Source organism: Etheostoma spectabile, unplaced genomic scaffold (assembly GCF_008692095.1).
Source record: "Etheostoma spectabile isolate EspeVRDwgs_2016 unplaced genomic scaffold, UIUC_Espe_1.0 scaffold00002169, whole genome shotgun sequence".
NCBI classification, from domain to species: Eukaryota; Metazoa; Chordata; class Actinopteri; order Perciformes; family Percidae; genus Etheostoma; species Etheostoma spectabile.
In genome coordinates, this window is record NW_022602864.1 from 437,688 (window position 1) to 459,960 (window position 22,273).

General features: G+C 38.8%; 2 protein-coding genes across 8 annotated transcripts in view; one reads left to right on the plus strand and one right to left on the minus strand.

Annotated features, from left to right (window-relative positions):
• Positions 1-626: 626 nt before the first annotated feature.
• fam204a (family with sequence similarity 204 member A) lies at positions 627-21,750 on the minus strand. Of its 7 annotated transcripts, none has more exons than XM_032507324.1 (8): positions 21,356-21,750; positions 21,015-21,090; positions 20,687-20,717; positions 19,986-20,091; positions 18,338-18,427; positions 4,091-4,200; positions 2,266-3,887; positions 627-1,119 (listed from the first exon to the last, which is right to left on the minus strand). In XM_032507324.1, exons 1-7 carry the CDS (start codon positions 21,593-21,595, stop codon positions 3,836-3,838), a joined length of 705 nt encoding a protein of 234 aa, XP_032363215.1. In that variant the 5' UTR covers positions 21,596-21,750; the 3' UTR covers positions 627-1,119; positions 2,266-3,835. The 7 variants fall into 7 exon arrangements, with proteins under 7 accessions (XP_032363215.1, XP_032363214.1, XP_032363216.1 ...); XM_032507323.1 differs by having other exon boundaries at positions 20,687-20,720; XM_032507325.1 differs by having other exon boundaries at positions 19,986-20,088; positions 21,356-21,749.
• A 140-nt stretch (positions 21,751-21,890) lies between these two features.
• Positions 21,891-22,273, plus strand: part of pik3ap1 (phosphoinositide-3-kinase adaptor protein 1) — a 36,027-nt gene continuing 35,644 nt past the window's right edge. Inside the window, exon 1 of the mRNA XM_032507318.1 lies at positions 21,891-22,066. The gene's annotated coding sequence lies outside the window, so the exon portion shown is untranslated. The remainder of the gene's footprint in view (positions 22,067-22,273) is intronic.

Sequence of the window (22,273 nt, forward strand, 5' to 3'; positions counted from 1 at the left end):
TTCTTGCAAACATGGGAAAAAATGTTGTTTTCTACGGCGCATATTTAGAAACTTCCTCTTTTTCTCTGTTTTATATCATAAACTGAATGTTTTTGTATTTTGGACTGAAAATACAAGACATTTAAGATATCACATCGGACTTTGTCAGAAAATAGTAAAAAAAAAAAAAAAAAAAAAATCCGCCCCAGTTTCTCATTTTAAACATTAAATCGAGAGTATAATTTGCAGATGTATTGATAATGAAGATAACCGCTGGTTGCAGCCCTATCCCACACATTTTATAAATCTAATACTAATTGAAACCTTTATTTACAACGCAGGGAAAATTCAATGAGAGCGAGTGTAACAAGTTATAGTTTGATTAATGTTATAAAAAAACCTCAACAATGCACAAACAAAGCACCATCACCATGGCTGATGTACACGTTGCGTGAGGTGTGAGCTGTTTAGAACATTGCTTGCCTTTATCAGCTGCATCTCCGAGATCCTTCCTTCGAGTTAATCCTCTTCTAGCCGGCGATAGCAGAAAGTGATAGTGCGGATGTCGTGTTACCAGCAACATGTGTTCCCTTTCATACAACAGTAGCTTCCCAACCATTTAATGGGATTGTTGTTGTTGGGTGTTTTTCTCTCCACACCCCCACACACTACACAACAAACACTTTTCCTAGAAGTGGTTCGACATGTGCCCAAGGAATTTGTCTCCGCGTTTCACAACAAATCAGCCTAGGTCAGAGGCTAAGATTGGCCTCCAGGAGCAGACTGTGGAAAACAGCTCCTCGACATGACGAGAGTGAGAAAGTGGATTTTCCAGCTTAAAAGCACTATCATCTCTGCTCAAGGCATTACCCTGTGTTCCAAGAGATTAATAAAGTGAGATGCTATTGATACGGCGCCGCGCTGCTCTTGGATGAGCGCTGGCAATGTTCACTGACAACTACTCACTTAAAAAAATGGCTACAGTACATGGCTTTTACATATGGAAAACACACATATTAACAGATGCTTTCTGCCCTATGTTTTGAATGCAAGATCTTGAGAAATGTTATACCGGCTATAACCTTCTTGAAAAGTTCTTATTTGGAAATTGTGCAATGTTGAAATACGCAATAACCACACCTTTAAATGTGCTCTATGCTCGGGGTTCAGTGTCTTGCCCAAGGACACTTCGACAATGACTGCAGGGGCGAGGATCGAACCACCAACCTTCCGATTGGCAGGCAACGCTCTACACTGAGCCACAGCCGCCCTCAAGCCCTCTAAGCAATGCTTTTTAGGTTACAGAGTTTTTTTATAACATACAGCAAACATCTTGTGACTATGCGCTAGCTGTCTGTCCCCAGAACACACTGTAAAAAACATCTCCTCACTATCTGCTTGTCCCCAGAACACACTGTAAAAAAAATCTCCTCACTATCTGCTAGCTGCCTGTCCCCAGAACACACTGTAAAAAAAATCTCCTCACTATCTGCTAGCTGCCTGTCCCCAGAACACACTGTAAAAAACCTCTCCTCACTATCTGCTAGCTGCCTGTCCCAGAACACACTGTAAAAAACATCTCCTCGCTATCTGCCTGTCCCCAGAACACACTGTAAAAAACATCTTCTCGCTATCTGCTAGCTGCCTGTCCCAGAACACACTGTAAAAAACATCTCCTCACTAGCTGCCTGTCCCCAGAACACACTGTAAAAAACATCTCCTCACTAGCTGCCTGTCCCCAGAACACACTGTAAAAAACATCTCCTCACTATCTGCTAGCTGCCTGTCCCCAGAACACACTGTAAAAAACATCTCCTCACTATCTGCTAGCTGCCTGTCCCCAGAACACACTGTAAAAAACATCTCCCCACTATCTGCTAGCTGCCTGTCCCCTGAACCACTGCAAAAAATCCTCACTATCTGCTAGCTGCCTGTCCCCTGAACACACTGTAAAAAAACGCGGCCTCTGTAGACAGCCCAGGCTCCTTTAACAGACAAAAAGCAGTTGGTTGAGTCATGAACGCGTATTGTGAAAGTAGCCTACGTGCTAACGCTGCTGTGGTGTGATGGAAATCCTTTTTGTTGGTTATAGGCTGGAACACTGTAATAATTTGTTGTGCAGGTTTTTATTATTGGCGTTTGAAGACCCTGGGCTGTCTACAGAGACCGCATTTTTTTACAGTGTGTTCAGGGGACAGGAAGCTAGCGGATAGTGACAAGATGTTAGCTGTATGTGACAAAAAAATCCTGTAGCCTCAAAAAAACCTGCAACATCGCTTAGAGCACCTTTAAGTAAAACGGACTATTTAAACCGCGACGTTGTTCTGGAGGAGTGATCCAAAATCTTTTGAAGGCTCCAAAATATGACTTCTTTTTGTCTCGTTAATAAAGCATCTCTGATGTTTCCTCTCTCTTCAGTCAAGATATATTTTTCATAGCAGTCATCAAAGTGAAGAAATCCCATGTTGTACTTTGATGTGCTTAACACAGTTTTAACTCGCGCCTCATTACAGAGATAATTAATAGTTTAATTAGCACCAATTCGCACCAACTGACAGCTTCTCAGACACACAGTCGTGTGATTGGCTTGGATGTAAAATGATACGGAAAGCTAGATTTTTCACATTTCTGTGAAAAATCTATTGTTTTTATACACATATCTCACATTATATAGCTCATGTCTAGGTTTCTTCAGCTCAGGTGTTTTGTGTAATAATTGCCTATAAAGTTTTTATTTCTGAAGTTTAGTTTTTTTTTTTTTCTCGTCCTGTTTCAGCCTACACAGCAAAGCTAGGAGAGTACTGCTCCACACCAAGGGACAAAGTGCCCAAATATGTGAAATGCAAACAACGTAGGTGGGATTAATTTGAATTCTCATTACCTTGGAGCAAAGCAATAATTGTCTATGGTTGAAAAAAATATATATAAGCAAGCATTATGAATAAAAGTAATTATCGTGCTTTTTTTTTTGCACGCTGTTTGCAATTAACACTTCCTGGAATCTGGATGAGCATCGGAGAAGCGCGAGTATAGCTGTGGAAGAAAACGCTGCAGATCCAAAAAAGATCAAAGTAAAAGCGAGAGGAACCGACGCAAGTTTATAGATGCTGAAGAGAGCTCATCACACAATGAGCAGCGAGAAACAGCGCGTGCCTCTTGTTCGGACTGAGAAACAATAGCATGTCTCCCAGCATGGGTGAGGGCCAACAGCAAAGCCTCTGTTTCATGTTCACCCCCCCCCTCAATCTCCCCACCCCCAAAACGTTCACTCAACTTCCAGTTTACAACTGCTCACAACTGTTTACAGCAGCCAAATTTCATTTTCTTCTCCCAAATCCTATCGCACATTATCCTGTACATTGCATTAGGGCCTTAATCTTTCCTTTCTCTTCCTCAGAAGAAGAAAAGAGCGCCTTCATGATTAACCCACTTTACAGCAATAAATAAACGCATCATCCAGTAATGTACACCAGATTTAATTTGAAGGGGGGGGGGGGGGGGGGGGTGTAGAACGCTAAAAATCACTGAAATGTAATGAAAAATAACACAATACAGACACCAATGGGCGCCTTAGGAATTAATTTGAATGCTCCATAATTTGTCTCTCGCTTGTCCTCTTTGGATTGGTTTCTCCTTAGCCAACTCTGTGACTCCCCACCCGTACACACACGCGCACACACACACACGCACACACACGCACACACACACACACACACACACACACACGGCTGTTGAGAAGTCTTCAAAATATACAAAGTGTATAAAAAGAAATGGGATCAGCCCGCCATTAAAAACGCTACTTTCATCCAATTAACTTAAAGACAACAACAGTCGTTTTCCTTTTCCTCCGTGTTCGTCACATGAAGCCCATGTTGCTTTTGGTTTCCCATCGTCTTTTAGCCTCAAACCTGAAACACAGAAACAAAAACATGAAATTACTAAACCTTTTATTATGAATAGCTGTCAACTTCCATCTCTGCGTGAGTAATCATTCAAAGTCCAGCTAATGCCGGTTTCAGTAGCTCTAGCTTGACTGTACTTAAGCCCAGAGTGTCACACATGGCAGATATGATGGCAAACACAAACATGAGGACAGAGAGAGACGTCCTACCCCCAGGCTATTTGGTTCTTCCTTTTCTGCGCTGCCCTCAAAGCTTCCTCCTCCTGTTTGCGTTGCACAAAGTCACGGCAATCAGCGGCTTGAGCGATTTTTACAGCCAGCTATTTAGAGGCAGACAGAGGAGAGGCCCATTAGAGAATGGAAATCAGTCTGTGGCGAGAAGAAGCCTTTCTGGCGGATGTGTCAGGGTGGCTGTCGTCAGTGTCTCTGCTTCCCTGTGCTGCTGCTGCCTCCTCCACACCACAGCACAACCCTCAACACATGTCTGCTGTCCTGCTTTCCTACAACATGCAGACTGCTGACAGTGTATAATATGTCCAACAATTTACTACAGCAGAGAAACATTTGCACATTGTATGGTTACCAAAATCGATAAGTTAAACATGATGCAACAAGATGATGTGGAAATATAAAGGAAACAGGTGAAGAGTAATATCAGGACATTTGACATGTGTAATGAACATACAAGGATGTACTAAATAAGTATATTTTTTTTCGGGAAAAACAAAGAAGTGCAGTGTGTTAGCGGTTTATTCTCCAACTGCCATTATACGACAAGCAATTCCTCTCCTTAAGACATCTGGTTTTATAATGTGTTTTATTGAATTGTTAAAAGAAAATTTCCTGTTTCTGAAACAGACGTTAAAGCTGAAACAATCGGTCGCTTCACCAGGTTAACAGAACATGTTGATACTCGATTTGTTCAAGTCATTAAGTCACTGATTCCATCTTGTCAAATATCAATATTTGCTGCTTTTCTTTGTATTTTCTGATAGAATTTAATATTACATTATTATTTTTGATAAATTTAATATCTGCGGGTTTGGGACTGTTGGTCCGTCAAAACAAGCTATTTAAAGACGTCACCACTGGGCTCTGGGAAAACAGGATGGGCAATTTTTGAGCTATTTTTAGACCGAACAATTAATCTAGGGAAAATAATTGGCAGATTAATCAATAATGAAAACAACCAGTATTTTAGAAGTGCTTCTTGTGTTTTTCTTGAAAAATTCAACCCTACAAACTGTTTATAATCTGCAATGGTATGAATGACAGGGTTCTACAACGTGTATGTGTACAGATATCTGTGTGTGTGTGTGTGTGTGTGGGGTATGTGTGTGTGTGTGTGTGTGTGTGTGTGTGTGTATTTGAGTGGGGGTGAAGTCCCCTATAGCTTCATAAATTACAATGCAATTACAAATGATTCTAATCTGTTTTGCCTTTTGTTTGGGGGTGTTTTAAGAAGAAGTCATATTTTAAGCTCCTGACTTATAGTCTCTCCTGTGCATTGTTTCCTTCTGATTACTTCTCGTTTTCTTGTTTAATGTGCAAATGAAATAAGGGAATACATAAACAATGAGGAAAAAAATGCTCAGCATTTTGCCTTTTTTTTTCTCCCTCCGTCTCAAAAACATTGCACTGGTATTTTTCACTGATCACTAGTGTAAAAGAGACTTTTTTCTGTTTGGAGTACTGCAGGCAGTCCCTGAAATCACAAGTGAAGAGAATGACCGTGACTGCAAGAGGCAAACATTCAAATCCCAGGAAAGACGTATGTATTGTGGAGCAGAATAATCCCAATAACCCCAGTCACACAGAAGCACAGGAAACAAAGAGAAAAATCCTGCCTCCTCTGTCACTCCTGAGATAGGTTTGTTATTCAAGCAAAGGCAAACTTTGATAAACAACTTGGAACAATTTCACCAAACCTTTGGGTAATTCTCTGTAATATTCAGAGTACAATCGGGTGGGGGGGGAGAGTCTTAAGGTAATGAAGAAGTGTGCCACCACTGCGCCACTTGAAGAAAAAGAAAAGAAAGAAAAAAAAAAGACCTGCTGGAAAAAAAATGTTTCAATTATAATTAAGTGGGATAAACTTTATTAGAAAGACTGAAACTAAAATATCTCCTAATGCATGCTGGGATTAAGCAGGTAAGAGCGAGCAGGCAGGAAAAATTAAACTCTAAAGGCTTTTTATCACCACATTTCAGGAACCAAGGGTGTAAAATGTTCTAATTTGGGATACATTAAAAGCCATAAAGGTCTTTCAAAAAGATTAATGGTACTTTGCTTGGATTTAAGATAAGGGCTTCGGCTGGCTGCAAGTACTGGGCTCTGGCTGGGCCCTCAAGGCATTCAGCTATACAGTCACTGGAAGATTTGTGAAAGCGTCTGCATAACCTGAAGCGTACATACTATGACAGTTCTCCAGTTCTTTGCCATTTTATAGGTTTTTAATTCCTCAAATCGTGTTTTCTCCCTCTTAAAGAGAGTTATAACGGGTGATTGCTCTTACATTTGCAGGAGATTTGAGAGCAGATTAAGTCCCACCAGGGTGTCCCCTGCTCCTCGATGGAGTGGTGTGGGTGACCAATGCTTTTACATGTCTGCAATGCACATTATAAACCGGATGTTTATTTAATTGTTGACAAATCAGAGAACAGCTCTTGCTGACTAGGAACCCCCCCCCAGCCACACACACACACACACACACACACACACACACACACACACACACACAACACACACACACACACACACACACACACACACACACACACACACACACACACACACACACACACACACACACACACACACACACACACACACACACATCAGTCTGGGAGCAAATCAAATAAAACTGCTTGATGCTAAATGGTTTCATTTGGAGATTTACAGACAGAGATTTTTTTTCTTTTTTTTTCTACACCAGGATTACCCACATTACCCGGATCTCCTGTGGGGTTGCATTTGCAATGCGAAAGGCCTTGAAAACACGCCTTCCCAAACAAAAAAGCAAAATTAAAACCCACTTCCATGCCTCTCTTTTAAATTCACAACATAGCATTTACTATATTTAAAGCATTAAAGGTCTTTAATTCTTTTCCCTTTTTATCAGTTAAGTCAACAATCCCTGATTGTCTTTACTGGGGCTCAACATTAATGTCACCCAAGTTACCTAGGAGACAGAACAGATCAAAGAGACAAAAAAACCCTCAAATGTCTGATTAATCAAGCCTGCAAACAGCTTATTTCTTTTAGCCTGCATGCAAGTATGAAAATGAGATTCCGAGAGCAGTACATTGTGCAGATTTGTTCATTCTTATCTGAACAAAGCCAGCGGCAGCTTATTTCATGGATCACTGGCACTGTCAGCGCTGTGGCGCCGAGCAGGTGACGGCTCCTCTTTCTGTGGCGAGAACAAAATTAGCAAAAAGTCGGCACAAATTAGCCTCTCATATTTTCAGTAATATGACATTATTTTTCATTTACTTTTTTGATCCACTTTTCAGGATCCCCCACCCCCCCTCCCCTCCGTTTGCATCTTAGTGCCAAATCCTTTCACATCAGAGGCTGGCGAAAAATAAGAATGAAAGTACAACGCTGGGATAAAAGCAAGAGACAGGAAAACCTCCTGCATTCTTTGTTTATCTGGCTCCTAAAAGGCAATTCTTCCCACTCTGCCACATATTAATATACAATTAGTTGTCCATCACAGCCATGTTTCTGTGCCTTGTGCCCCTCTCTTGTGTGGCCTAGGCACAGCCCTGATAAAAACAGGGTTTATTCAGAGGATTAATACTCTGACCTTTGGAAGATTTGAGAGCAAAAAAAAAATCATCATGCAAAATGCTGGCACTGCAGCAGCTTAAGGCCACTAGGAGGGTTAAGTCAATAGTACTGTTTTCTGTTCATTCATGTTTGGGTCGTCATGGAGATTCAAGTGGAGACCCAAACATGGGGCCTGAAAAAAAAACAAAAAAACTCTGCATTAACGCTGTATAGGCCATACAGAAACCAAGTCTATCTAAATGACAGTTTCACACTCTGTTTTCATGTGTGTGTCTGTTCTATTGCATCATTTCTGAGGTGTTTGATAAATAAAAGAAGCATTAGGAAGTCTTTATGAGCGGCGCAGGGTCCACATAAAACACTGTGGCAATTAAACAGCAAGTGCAAAAAGACAATAGCTGAATGAAAGATGAGAAAAATACATCTCAATGTGGATAAAGTGTTAAAGCTCCTACTAACAATAAGAAATAAATGATGGCTTTAAGGAAGAAATGGCCTTAAACCCATTCATAAATTTCCTATCCAGGAAGCTTCTTCCAATTAAAACGTGTGAGAGGTGGATTAACAAGGGCTATATGGCTTTGCCTCGCTAAATCACCTCCCCGAGCTGCTCTGCTGCATTTGACGTGTAAACGATTAATGACCAGCCTAATTCCCTTATCACAGTACCTTAATGCCTAAATAATGTGGCCTTAGTCAACTTTGGAAAGCAGGGCTATATAAGAAAGAAATGAATATCAGATGAGGCAGCTTGTGTGTTATTTCAGCATAATTTCTTCAAACTGAGGCAGCGGGGGAAGACAAATGTGTTTGTGGTTGCAAAGCCTCAGTGTTGCAGAGATCAAGAGGTCAATCAATACCACCCATATCGCATTACAAAAGAAAGGAAGACAAAGTTTCATTCACTTAGTAATAGCAATAGACTGGAGTAGACACAAAGAAGGCAAATCAACCAGTTTCAGGTTGTACATTAGACAATAGATAGTGATTCACAACATTACCTCAAGGGTTAAAAGAATCCTTAATCTCTAAATCAATTATCAAAATAGTTGCTGATTGCAGTGGTGGAGGAAATATCCTATAAGGTTCTGTACTTAAGTAACAGTAGCAAAACCATGCTGTGAAAATACTCATTTATTATTCTCATATATTTATTAGCAAAATATAGTAAACTAAGTACTTATACAAATGCCCCATGTGAGTGTCATGCTATTATATCTTGTATCTTTAGATTATTCTTCCTGATGCATGAATGTGTAAGCAGCAACTAAGGATTAGTCTTATTACTGATTAGTCTAATCATTGTTTTCTCGATTAATTGCTTAAATAAATAGAGAGAAATGCCCATTAAAATTCCCCAGAGACAAAAGTGCCATTTTTAAATTACATGTTTTGTCCAAGCAATAGTCCAAAACCGTTGTTTAACAATTTAGGATACTGGAAAGGAGCAAATCCTCATATTATATTTAAGAAGCTGGAACCATGAAATGTTTGGCTTTTTTTGCTGGAAGAATTAATTAAAAGGATTAATCATCATCAAAATAGTTGCAGATTCATTTACTGTCGACCGACTAATCAACTAATTGTGTCAGCTCAAATTTACTACTGAGTAGTTCTTGCATTATATGTTATACGACCATCATATGTTTTGCATGTGAAATATTAATAAGTAGTCTAGTAACCATAGGCTGTAAAAAAAGAATGTAGTTGATCAAAAAGTGGCTTGAAATGAAATAATCAACTGGAACATTTCAGAGAAATACTTCACAATAAAATGAAAGTACTTCACATTTGTAGTGAAGTATGTACTTTAGTGAATGTACTTGGTTACATTCGAACACTGCTCAGTTGACTCATTAATTACTCAACTAAGCATTCCAGCTGTGCTTAGAAGTTTAATGGTAACTTGTATTTTTCTGAATTACTTCAACTACCTTAATAATGTGAAAGCCTTATTTCCATAGCAAGGCTAAGTCCAACTATCACAGCATGCACCTCCATGTACAGTAGCTATATTAGCTATGCACTGTTTGTGTTTTGTATAATCTTGCCTCCACTTGACCAACAAAACAAAATGGCAAGCAAAAAGAAAGCCACTCCAGGGAAGGCACAGTAGAACAGTCATGTCTACATTTTTCTCTATTAGTAATCTGATGCTGGATGGTCGTGACATGCCATCTTTAGGGAGTAGACAAAAAAATCTCTAAAGTTCGCCTGCTTTGTGCACATTCCATTATCTCACTTCTTCTGAGTAGGGTAGGCTTATTAGCAAGCTTTGAACTCACACTTACAATAACATGCCATCAACAGTTTTATTAGCTAATTAGAAAAAACAGTTTAATTAATGAGTGACTGGCAATAAAATGGCAATCATGAAAAAAGAAACCGAGGGTGCTAAGCTTCCACTACCACCAATTAAGGCCTAATTACAAACAAATTATATATGTGTTTTGCTGTGGGCTTTATTTAAAAAAAAATGGCTTTAATTAAAAGAGAAAACATGCTAATTAATTAAACAGCACACAAATCTACATTGAAAAGTATGCTTTGTCTATCAAGTAATTAATGAAATACAATAATCCAAATGAGATTCCCAGGCATTTGATAAAAGCTTAGTACCCATTTCAAAATTAATGGGCGAAAATTTAATGTGAGTCATCCAGAGATACAATAAAAGTTCATTCAGTGATAAATTGCTTATGCTGTAGGAAAAATGAACAAAGAGGAGTTTCCCTAAACTCTCTTTGAGGTTATTGGGGGGGTGGGCTGTAGGGGGAAACTGCAGGGGAGACAGTCAGCCTCCTACTCTGATGAGGGGCGGGGGAAGTCAAAATCTGATAAAGCCTGCTTTCCACAAAAGCGCTGCTCATTAATTTTTTGATTACAAACATGGGGAGAAGGTGGTGAGAAAAAAAAAAAAAAGAAAAGGTGCTAAATAACATAAATATCATGAAACACTCTTAGTTCAGCTCTTTGTTTCAACTAAGCCACCATGTCTCCTCCGACAAAATGCCGCAGCACCTTTGTTTCACGGCATTTAGGCGAGGCTTTCCAAAGGGTAGATTTCAAGGACAGTGGGCCTTTACTTTCAGCTGCTGCTTCTATTGAAATACGAGCTGGAACATAATGAGGGATATTATAACCATCCGCAAGTTCAAACACTACAGAAACCATAAATGGCTCGAGTTAATACATATTCATTAGGTTAATTATTGTATATAAAGTGATCTAACTATTAGGAGGGAGCACTTCTCAAACAGTTTCAACTGATCGGGTTAATCATTCTCAAAACAAGGTCTAAAAAGAGGTCATCCAGAGTACAGGAAGCCACCGGTCAAACATGAGGCTAGATTAGGGTTGTTGAGTTAACAATCCAACACAACACAGGCGCTGAAACCTATTAATCAATTAGTTGCCAACTATTAAATTAAATGCCATTTTGATAATCGATTATTAGGTTTAAGTCATTTTTTTTATTTTTTAAATACGATTTCTCTGATTCCAGCTTCTTAAATGTGAATATTTTCACGTTTCTTCTGTCCTCTGTGACAGTAAACTGAATATATTTGAGTTGTGGACAAAACAAGACATTAGAGGATGCCATCCTAGGCTTTGGGAAACATTGATTCACATTTTTCACCATGTTTTGACATTTTTATGGATCAAACAACTAACCAATTAATTGAGAAAATAATCAACAGATTAATCGACTATGAAAAGTTGCAGCCCTAATACTATGCACAACTCAACACAAACGCGTATGATTTTATACTATACTATAATATACAATTTATTCACCATTTTGTTTTGCGAACATTGTCAGAAACAAAAAAGCATCAGAAAGTGTTCCTGGCTTTTACACATTGTCTTTCTACTCTGACAGAGCATCATTGAGTTTCTCAGAAATAGTGATCGAAATTGTCAAGAACAATTTTTTTTTTCCGAGTCATGCAAGCTGTTGCTGTGATATGATATGATAAGCCAGACATCTTAAACATGTTTCTCTGAGGAAGGTGCTTATGACATGTATGCAGTAAGTGTGAAAAAACATGTAATAATGACATATTTACAGTGAGTGCATGTAAACATATCCAGAGAGGTATGCTAAAAAGTGGCGTTTTGACCTCACTTATGACAACAGTGGAGCCTTGGCCACAGTCTATGTTAACTTTATTGCCCTTCAGTAAGTTCTTTTTCCTCAATGGTGAACACATCTCTACTACAGTAGAAAAAGAGGTCAACAATTTCATTCAACGCCTGGGGAAACTACTGGGCTGGATGGGAAAGGTCAGTGAACCTGATGAGATCTGACCTGGATTACCTACCCATTCTCACTCCCAACTTTAGCGTCTTTATCAGATGCACTGGGCTTTTAAGTTAGCAAAGGTGTAGTATGAAGAGCGTCAAAATCCGAGTTCGGAGGGGGGATGGGTCAAACAAACGCAGGACTTTCCCCCTTCCTCACATGAGAAACCAAAAGTCAATGTTGAGTTATTGTAACTTCCATAAATTAACGTACTCAATAAACGCCACGTACATAAGTCATGTAACAAACCTACTTTATTTTTTTAATTACATTATTTGAACCCAAACCACATTCTTTTCCTAAACCTAACCAAGTAGTTTTGTTTCCTAACCCAACCCTGTACATTGGGAAAACGGTTACCTAGAGCGTCATAAACCTAATGCGGAGGGGTCCTGTCCAAGCGGCCGTATGTGACGAGTTGTAAGTAAGATTGTGTTGGGATTACAGCCAGTTACTGGGTTATTAGATAGAAATGTAGCCAGGGAATACAGGATATATCAAGAAACTATGAGGTCAATTTACTGCACTACACATCCACTAGATTGTAATGCATTTCTAATACATTTGATCATCAGCTAATAATCTGAGAGACTGCCCATTTCCAACTGACTGCTGTGAGAGAGATTGCACCAGCACGGTTGAACTTTACAGCTCCAAAAAGATAAGACACAGTGATTCTTATATTATAAAACTGTCTGAAGAGTTGAACACCAGGTATGGCTGAATTATTCGGATCCTCAATAGGACCTAGCTATTTTTCACTGCATAGACTGAAAATAAAATTTGCCTTTTAGAACACGTTACTCTATATGCCATCTGCAGGCCTGCTTCTTTCCTGTTGGTTCAGGATTGGCCAGCAGCCATGCAACTATTTTTATTTTTCATATTCTTTAGCTCTTGGAAGTAATGAAATGGACTTGACACCCCCAATTGTCACAGACTAAAAGAGTTTCTGTTTTGAAGTGGTAATGCCACTTTAATAGCTGTGATGAGTGCTATGGGGAAACTGTAAGCTCTAACATGGCGTGGCGGTCTTTTGTGGTGAAATATGCCCACTTACTATATATAAAGTACAGCTCCTGACAATTTCAAAAGACCTCAGTGGCTCTGTTATAAAAAGAGAAAAAAGCATGAAGGAGTAATTATTTGTTGCAAGGATTATGTTGTTTGAAATACAACAATGAGAGGGTTAATTAGTGTAACAAAGAAAGTACTGTACAAAGTACAGTAGCAGTCATCTTTATTTTGGGTACAGCGCTAAATGAAGACCAGAAAATCACATTGTTCTGATTGACTTTTGAAACAGAAAATAATTTCCTTTGATGCAATGATTTTGAGGCTATTAGGTGCAATAACCTAACCTAGCACTTTGTTGGTTCAAAACAAACCTAAGTAATCATATTCAACATGTATGTGCATGTATGAATGGAACCTTATCCGATCTAGAAGTGGTCAGGTGTGAAGTTCCACAAAGATCAATCCTAGGACCCTTACTCTTCCTAATATGTGTAGGCCTAAACGATATTAAATCTGCAGTTGATTTAGACGGTTTTCTCTATGCTGATGACTAGGCTTTGTTAATTTAAATTAATTTAATGTATCCTTTATTAGTCCCACAAGGGGAAATTACAATTTAAACTCTGTTGTTATTACACACATTAAACACAAGTCTGAATTACACACACATGCTCAGGTCCTATACATGCACTAATGGAGAGATGTAGAGTGATGGGGCTGCCCATGGAAAGGCGGTGGTGGTTCTGTGGGGGTTCTGTGCCTTGCTCAAGAGCACCTTGGTAGTGCCCAAGATAGGTTAGTTCAAATGTTGTAATGTAATTCTATGTTTTAAGAAATTGTACAATGTACAAAATAAGACAATAGAGTACATTTCATTTTTGACTACAATAAAATAACAATTTAACATCTTAAAGCATTACATTGTTAAACATTGCCATTAGAGTTAATAATTAAATGTCATCACATACCCTTCACCATACCTAGAGATTGGCATGGGGTATTTTCCATAAAATCATCTCGCAAATCAAAACCAGCTATTAGGTTAACTGAAATAAAAACATGCCAATCTCTAGGTATGGTGAAAGGTATGTGATGATGGTGGGTGGGCTATTTTAATTCCAAAGGCCAAGGGAACTTTATCAGGATGCATAGTATCCTGATCCATGAAATAACTGGCCTTTAAAAATTAAAATCTACCTGCCTCTATGGGAATTTAACATAGGGTTGTGTCTTATTATGCCCCCTGTATTTTAAGGAAGAACATTTATTTATATATGGTACATTATTTATTCACAAAGAATATTGGTGTCCTTAAAGGTTGGATTTTCGTAATTGTTTTTAATTAGGCATTTAGATCAATTTCCAAATGTTGATTTTTTTATTCCTCTTTTTAATCAATTACAGCATGGGTTCATACACTTGTGAGCACAACTGTACATGTGTTTGGGCATACTAGAGAGCAGCATATGTGCAGTATATTACTTGGTATAATCAAAATTCTACCAAAATGTATAGATATGGTTCTACTGGATCTAAATCCTAAACAGTAGAGCAGTTAACCAGAGCTACCCAGAACCTACAACAGCTTTAAAAAACAGTTGTAAACCTTTTTTTTGAGAAAATAGAAAGAAGAGATTATGTACTTATGTCTTGTGTATGTACTGAACCAAGACATTACACCTTTTCCTGCGGGTCATACTACACTTTAGACGACATAGGAAGCCCCACTGTGCTTTGTAGTCCTGATGACTTATCAGCTTTTTGCACTGGTTTATCAACGAATAGCTGCAAAATCAATCTGTCAAATATGAGCTGCTGGATGCTATCAAGCCTCCTGTCAGGCTGTGAGCCGTTTATACCATATGTGTCAGTCACTCCGTGTAATGCTAATTACTGAATTAATTAGCCCATATGCAACTTGCAGCTGTGTAACCCAGTCTTCTTAATTTGAGGACTTTCACTTTTTAATCTAGTGAACTACTAGGACGACTACTTTAGGGACGAGAAGGTTTTTACATTTTACATTCTGTGTCTCCTAAGGCTTGTGAAAAGACATCTAAACGGGTTGAGGAGGATCAACAGACATCTTCTAGAAAAAGAAACCCTATCTGTATAGTTTAAAGGAATACATTAGAGAGCCTTGTCTAAGCAATGTAGACAATATTTTGTTAGCTAAAAGTGGATGTGATTTCTTAACGCTATTTTCGGGGGCGTTATTACTTTTACGAAGAAGCGAAGCATGTCTTTATGAATTCATCTGAAACAAAGACTCGAAGCCTTGGGAAATATTTAAAAATGAGAATAAAAAAACCTCAACCTGCAATATCCGAGCAGCACGTCTCAGAAGTTTGACAGATGAAAGAACACACATCTCAGAATTTGTAAGGAGCCTTCAAAACTGTTTTTTAAACAATTGTTTTAATGTTCAGATTAAAAAAAGAAGAAAGTAGAGCAAATTAAAATCATTAATTGATTTGAGGGAGCTCAAAACAGCAGAAACAAACATTTTATTTTATAAAAGGGGGCATTCTGACAGCAAGCTCTCTATCTTTCTCCCATTTCCCTTTGCTTAGAGGAGATAAGTGGGAAACCTTTAGATGGAGGATGAAAATACACTGAAACATTGTCATCCAACATGTACTAGCGTTTTCTTAACAAAACAATGCCTAGAGGGACAAACAGGCCTCTTTAGTTCTTCACAGCTGTCGGAATGCTTTTGCATTTTTTGCAAGGAAAACCTGTTCCTATTCTTCCAGTGAAAAGCCTGCCACAATCATGTCTTGGTGTTATGACCGTAAACAAATTAAACATCTAAGCCATTCCGTACCAAATGAGCCACTCAATTATAACCTTGAAATTGATTCTGGCCACAGTGGGGATTATTGATCCTCTAAATGTTTGTCACAGCGAATCCTGTCAGAAGTGAACAGGAGTGCTGTAAACAAACATTGGTCTTAATGCTATCTGCATTACAAGCTGCATCGTGTAAGATATAATATAATCATTTCTAACTGATTCACAATCCTTCAAACTTTTTTGCCTTTTAGCTGCCACTTCTCTTCATACTCCCCATGTGTTCAGCAATGCGTTTCTTTGTATTCAAAAGTGAAGGATAAAGAAATGTACGTCTCCTACGTTTTGGGGATTTCAAAATGGTCAATTGACTACACTCCCATGAAATGAAGTTATCGCTGCTAAACAATAAGCTGTGAATGCCAGAATGCTGTCACGTTCCATCACGGTTCTGGCAAGACGCAAGGCAGGTGCCAGGGAGGCAGGAACCTCGGCTCAGGCTAAAACCAATCCACCAGCGCTCTAAGAGGCTTTCTGAAAGCACAGCGCAGGTGCCACTCACAAGAGCTTTCATTTAACTTCCCCATATTTGACCACTCTGCTAGCAGTTAAGATGGGAGTATAAAGGCTCTGATGCTGCACACTAATGTCCATTACACACTGGAGATACCAGGGCCACTCTTGTAAGACAATTCCATGAATAGTACAACTGCTTTTTCCCCCCTTCATTTTTAAACACAGACTCTTGTTGTTAGAGCCGACTTATTTATTCAAGAGGGTGAGGTTTATAAGATTTACTAACATTATGAAAAAGAAAAATTAAATAACAGGAATGAAATCTCATGCAAACAAAATCTGTTCTTCAGTTTTGTGATGTCATTTCTTGCAGAAAATTATCTTTTTGGGTGACACATTTAGTCTGAACGACGGATAATGCTTTCAATTGTGAGTCTATTTACTGTTGCAGCGATGCGCCCACCTGGTTTAATCATCAGTACAAAACACAAAACTGGTGTCAGAAATATCTGGTTCTTTGAGTAAAAAAACAAAAATAAACAAGATATAAAGAGTTGGTTAGCTTTTGAGATTTTGTCAGGCAGATTTTGTTACCTTCTTACAGAGCAAGACTACCTATTTCCTCCTGTTTTCAGTCTTTATGCTAAACTAAGCTAATTGGCTGCTGCCTCTAACTTTATATTCAGCGTACAGACATAAGAGTAGTTATTTATTTTCTCATCTCTGCCAGAAAGTGAAAAAGACTATTTAACAAAATGTTGAACTATTCCTTTAAATGAATTCACTTTTTTGATTTTTGGTCAATTTTGGCTTCTACATAGCATCAACGACACAGGCTTATTGGTATTGTAGTATTTAGAACTGTCCCCCATGCTGAACTGATGGACAAAAAAGGATTTCTTGGAAAACTGCACTACTGGTCAAATGTTTGGGGTCACTTAGGAATTTCCTTCCATCCATTACAGACAGAATACCAGCTGAGATCAGTTGCATTGTGTTTTTTTAACCAAGGCAGCAGTTCCGATTACATTATGTGCTTACATAATTGCAAAAGGGTTCTCCAATGTTTTCTCAGTTTTTTCAAATGATATGAGATTAGTAAACAGAATGTGTCTTTGGAACATTGGATGAATGGTTGCTGATAATGGGAAATGTAAATATTGCATTAAAGGTCAGCCACCCACTCAGATTAGCTGGTATTCTGTCTTTAATGGCGTGGTATGGAAATTTGTAAGTGACCCCAAACTTTTGTAGTGTACGTTTAAATAAATACAACAGGTAGCCAAGACATAAACCTATAGTAAGGGAGCATTACATTATATGGGACACTCCGAGGTTTCTATGTTAAAAAATATTTTCTAAACCAGAGGACCCGCCTACATTGCAACTATATTGCAATCCAGAACAGAAAATGAAATCTGAGCCTACAGTGTTATACATGTTTGTGTTGCTATTATTACAAAACGGAAAAAGCTTATGGGATTCCGTAAGCAACATGCATCATGAAACAAAGAAGTTTTACTTTGATGCTCAAAGTACAGCAGTTTCCCCAGTGGAGAAGTACCACCGCAGCTGTATGTCTTTTTAACCACAATTATGTGTATGTGTGTGTGTGTGTGTGTGTGTGTGTGTGTGTGTGTGGGCTACATTTTATGCTAAATTAGTTTCAAACCACTTGATCCTTGATGCCTGCCAAGGTGGTTAGTTACAAAACTTCAGGCACTGCATTTAGAGACATGTACACTTCAAAGGTATGAAACTCTTACCTGAAGAATGATTTAACAGTTGGCTTGAAAGCAATGTACCCTTCATTAAAAAGCAGAGCCAAAAGTCCTTAAGACACTGCAGCACTTCAAAACTAAGGGGAGGGCTTTCCATTAACTCAATGGAAAAGGGCTGCAGGACTGAATGGTGGGTGTCTGCGTGTGTTTTTGTTCCTCTATGTCTTTCCAGCAGAAATGGCCACGGATCCATTAGCCTGATTTGTCACAGCGGGAGCACCCCAAAGATCTCTTATCAGCACAACGTACCTCTCGAGTGGCGAGTCTGTCGCTCATCTCCTCCGCCTTTGCAATGTCCCCTTCAGCTATGGCCCTCTCTATGCTCTTTTCTAGGCCGGACTGCAGAAGAGGGGGGAAAAAATTCAGATTTTTCCTTTTTTGAAGAAGAAGAAAAAAAAAAATCAAAGAGTAACTTCAAAAGTCCCCAGGGCCTTATTTTTAATATGATTGCCATTACTACAAATATGTAGATTTCCCTTCACAAATGAAAACCTTTTTGATTGGATATTAGTGGGGAAATCTTAGAAATGCTACAGGAGATTACCAAACATAAATGTGACTCTTTAATTACACATTTCCATTACAGGCCAAAGCAGAAGGGGGTGCAGAGAGGCCCCCGGTTACTGATGGCAAGGCAGTTCTGCTGTGATGAGCCTATCTGAGGAAGCGGAGCACCAGATTTCTTCAGCCCCCAAAATGTCATCATGCAAAAAGAAATACACTGGAAAGAGGCTGTAATTCTTAATGTGTCTCCTCTGATGTATTGTTTGACAACTTTGACTCAACTGTAAAAGTACTCGGACGATACCATCAGGCTTAAAAAAGTAGTATCACAATTTTATCTGTTAGCTGCTTGGGCTTGATTTTGCTTTATATAGTTTATTATTCTGCTTATAAACTGTAGCTGACTCTGACACCTGACTTGTGATCTCAATTATGATCTCTTGTATCTCACTAACATAACTATTACTAACGGACCATCCTCCTTTATGAACCATGAAACATGTTTTAAAGGTCACTAAAGAAATGCTGGTAGCAGATAAATTAATGACATCTGGCTACTATGACAGCTTTTCTTCAACAAAAAAATGATATATTAATTACAAGGAACTGCATTTGAGGGATAAAGGAGCCCCTCATTATGTTGATGTGACAAGTTCTGTTTCATTCAGCTGGTTAATCATTTCTTTTATCCTTTCATAGTTGCCCTATTCAAAACGAGGCTAAAATCAGCAAAAACTCAATTTTATGCTGCTCTGAGATAAATTAAGCACAAAATAATCCAAAATAATCATTAAAAGGATTTCAAATTGAAATGAGAACAGTTCCCATTCACTGGGTCAGCTGTAATGTTCATCAAGCTTGCAAATATTTTTGCTTCATTGGCAATTTGCTAGCCTTAGCATAAAATGTTCATTCATCTTTTAAGTGCAGAAATGTATCCGAATGAAAGAAAGTTATAATTTCTTTCAATGATGAATTCCTCAGCAGTGGTACATGCCCATTTATTATCTAACCATTCATTTAAATCTAACTGCAGTCACAGAGGCTGTATCAGGTACTCTAACCCTCTCTTCTTTTGTCAGGCAAAATTCAGATTTTCATTAGGTTTCTCACAGAGGAAAAGAACCTAAATTTCACTTTAATCTCAAGCACACAAGAAGGAGATTCATCCTAATCTTATCACTAAATGTAGCTAAACATAATCCTTAATATTCATCTCAGTGTCAGGTTGAGTTAGCATAAGGATTCTTCTAATCCATTTGTCATATCATATAAAACAATGAGAGGATACAGTGGCACGGAAACACAAAAGATGGGAAGGTGTTAATAACAGCTACGACTGACACAGTATTAAACCTCAGCAGATAAGTTGGAAGGCGGGAGTCTTTGTTACCTGCGGAGGGGGTTTGGAACATGCTGGGGGATGAAATCGATCATTTACACCAAAATGCTGCTTAAGCTCATCCCAGTGCTTCTCCCGATTCTCCTGACGCTCTCTGCTGACAGAGAAAATATGTATTAATGTTCATTACGTGTAGCACAGCACTAGTACTGTCCACTCTATTTCTATCACTATGCTGAAATCAAAGCCATATGTCTAGATGAGTGTCTATCACACAGCATGGTGACACTGTTGGCCCATTCTGCCTCATCAGCATTCCCTCAACACAATACAGCGACTGTATGATGCTACACTGGTTGATGCTCAGAACTTGCTGACATACAGATGATTTAGCAAATAACTGCTAGACTATAAATGATCTCTGTTTCTTGCGTGTTTACTACAAATCACATATACTGCCATTTTCTAAAGCATACAGTAGGTTTTTGGCCATTGGATTAGCCCGTTCAATTAGTTGTTAGGATCAGCTCGCAGTAAACATACTCCAATTACATGTGTGCTTCTCTTTCTGTTAAATAATCTTATCATTGCGTAATAAAGTGCTGGTCAACATTTAAGATTTGGCTGCATTCACAAACTTTTTATTTTGACAGTCCATACTTTACGCTACACATCTGCCACAGTTGCATAAGAATAATTACCTGACTCTTCTGTTCAATTAATTTCTCTGGTTGGACATCATAATTTAGTACCTTGTCTCAGTGGGTTCCTCACTCTCTGTTCCTGTTGATTGACATGAGAGACACAGGTAAACAGTTTGTAAGATACTCTGATACAAATAAGCATCAGCTAAACAGAAGTCTTCAACTATAGGTGGGCAAATAAGGTGCTTGGTTATATACAGTATTAAGAAGGTGGCCTAAACGGTAATAGTGTGTTCTTATTATTACTTATTTTCCACTCCTATTCTCATAAAGACATTCAAATAATGTTGCCCACTTGACTAGGCAAAATACATACTAACAGAGGCAACCATCAACATCCACAAGCATTACATTTTCATTATATTAATACGGACACCTTTCTTGAGTCGTCGTCTTTTTCTTCTTCTGGAGAACTTCATTGTCTTCATTTCATCCTTCTTTTTCCGTAGATCCTGGAATTTCTTAAACACACACACACAGCTGAATTCACAGGGCACCACAACCTTTTATTTCCAGCACACTGTACCCATTATCATACACATATGGTCAAACAGGGTTTTAAAAACCTTTCATTTCCATTCAATTGTTAATGTATTGTGGCCGTTTTTGTAAAAGTGTTTTCTTTAAGAATTAGCAATCGCTTAAAGACAACACACCACCACCACAGGTAGAGCTAGCTTGTATTTCACAGACTGAATGCTAACCCAGTCAACATACTTGCCACATTTCCTGTGATATACCAGGCATACTGCATGTCAGGGAATCACTGTCTGCATCACTGCCAGGGAGAGTCGACTGTGCCTCCAGAGCTGAGACTGTGTTTTCCCCGGCGGAGTTCAACCTTTCAGCGGACATCTCGCAATTCTCGACCTCCTTCTTCTCCTCAACATCATCCCCTTCGTCATCTGGACTGAGGTCGTCTTCGGTTAAACCTTTTGGCAAGAGTCCACTGTACATTCTGAGTCACTATTTTACAGTCAGATTATACGGTAATATATCATTTAGTTAGATAAACAACGGTTAGAAATGGGTAAATAGTAGATTTTGACAGCAGCTTTTGGAGCAGGCTCTCATTTCCGGGTAAACATTGTGACGTTCCAGTAAGAGAGCACCGATTGGCTGATAGCTAGAAACGTTGAACACATGATCCAATCAAAACTGTAGTTATGAAGGCTAAGCAGCGGAGCACGAGGGCGAGACAAAAACGCTCATTGGCTGTTTTGGTAAGAACAACGTTGAACAGTTAAGGGTTTGATTTAGTGTTTTAGGTTAGCAGAGCGGTTTTATGGTGTAAAGTGTACCGTTGTTGTGACATTTACAGCACAGAATAGACATGTGGAACAAATTTAAGGAGTTCTAGCTGTCTAAGCTAGTCTTTGCAATGAAGTGAAGTCAAGAGCAGGCTGTTGTGGAGCATTTCCAATTGAGGTGAGCCAGGCTACTGACAGGTCCGTGAATTACCAGGAATCATTCAAATGTTAACCTATATTTGTGTCATGTTCTCGGCGAGATAAGCTTCCTTCTATGACCATTGGTTCGCAATTTGCTTAAAGTGCTTTGGGCATTACATTATTATTAGAATGATTAGCATGCAAATCTTGTATAGCCCCTGGCACTGGCACAGGCACATCTACC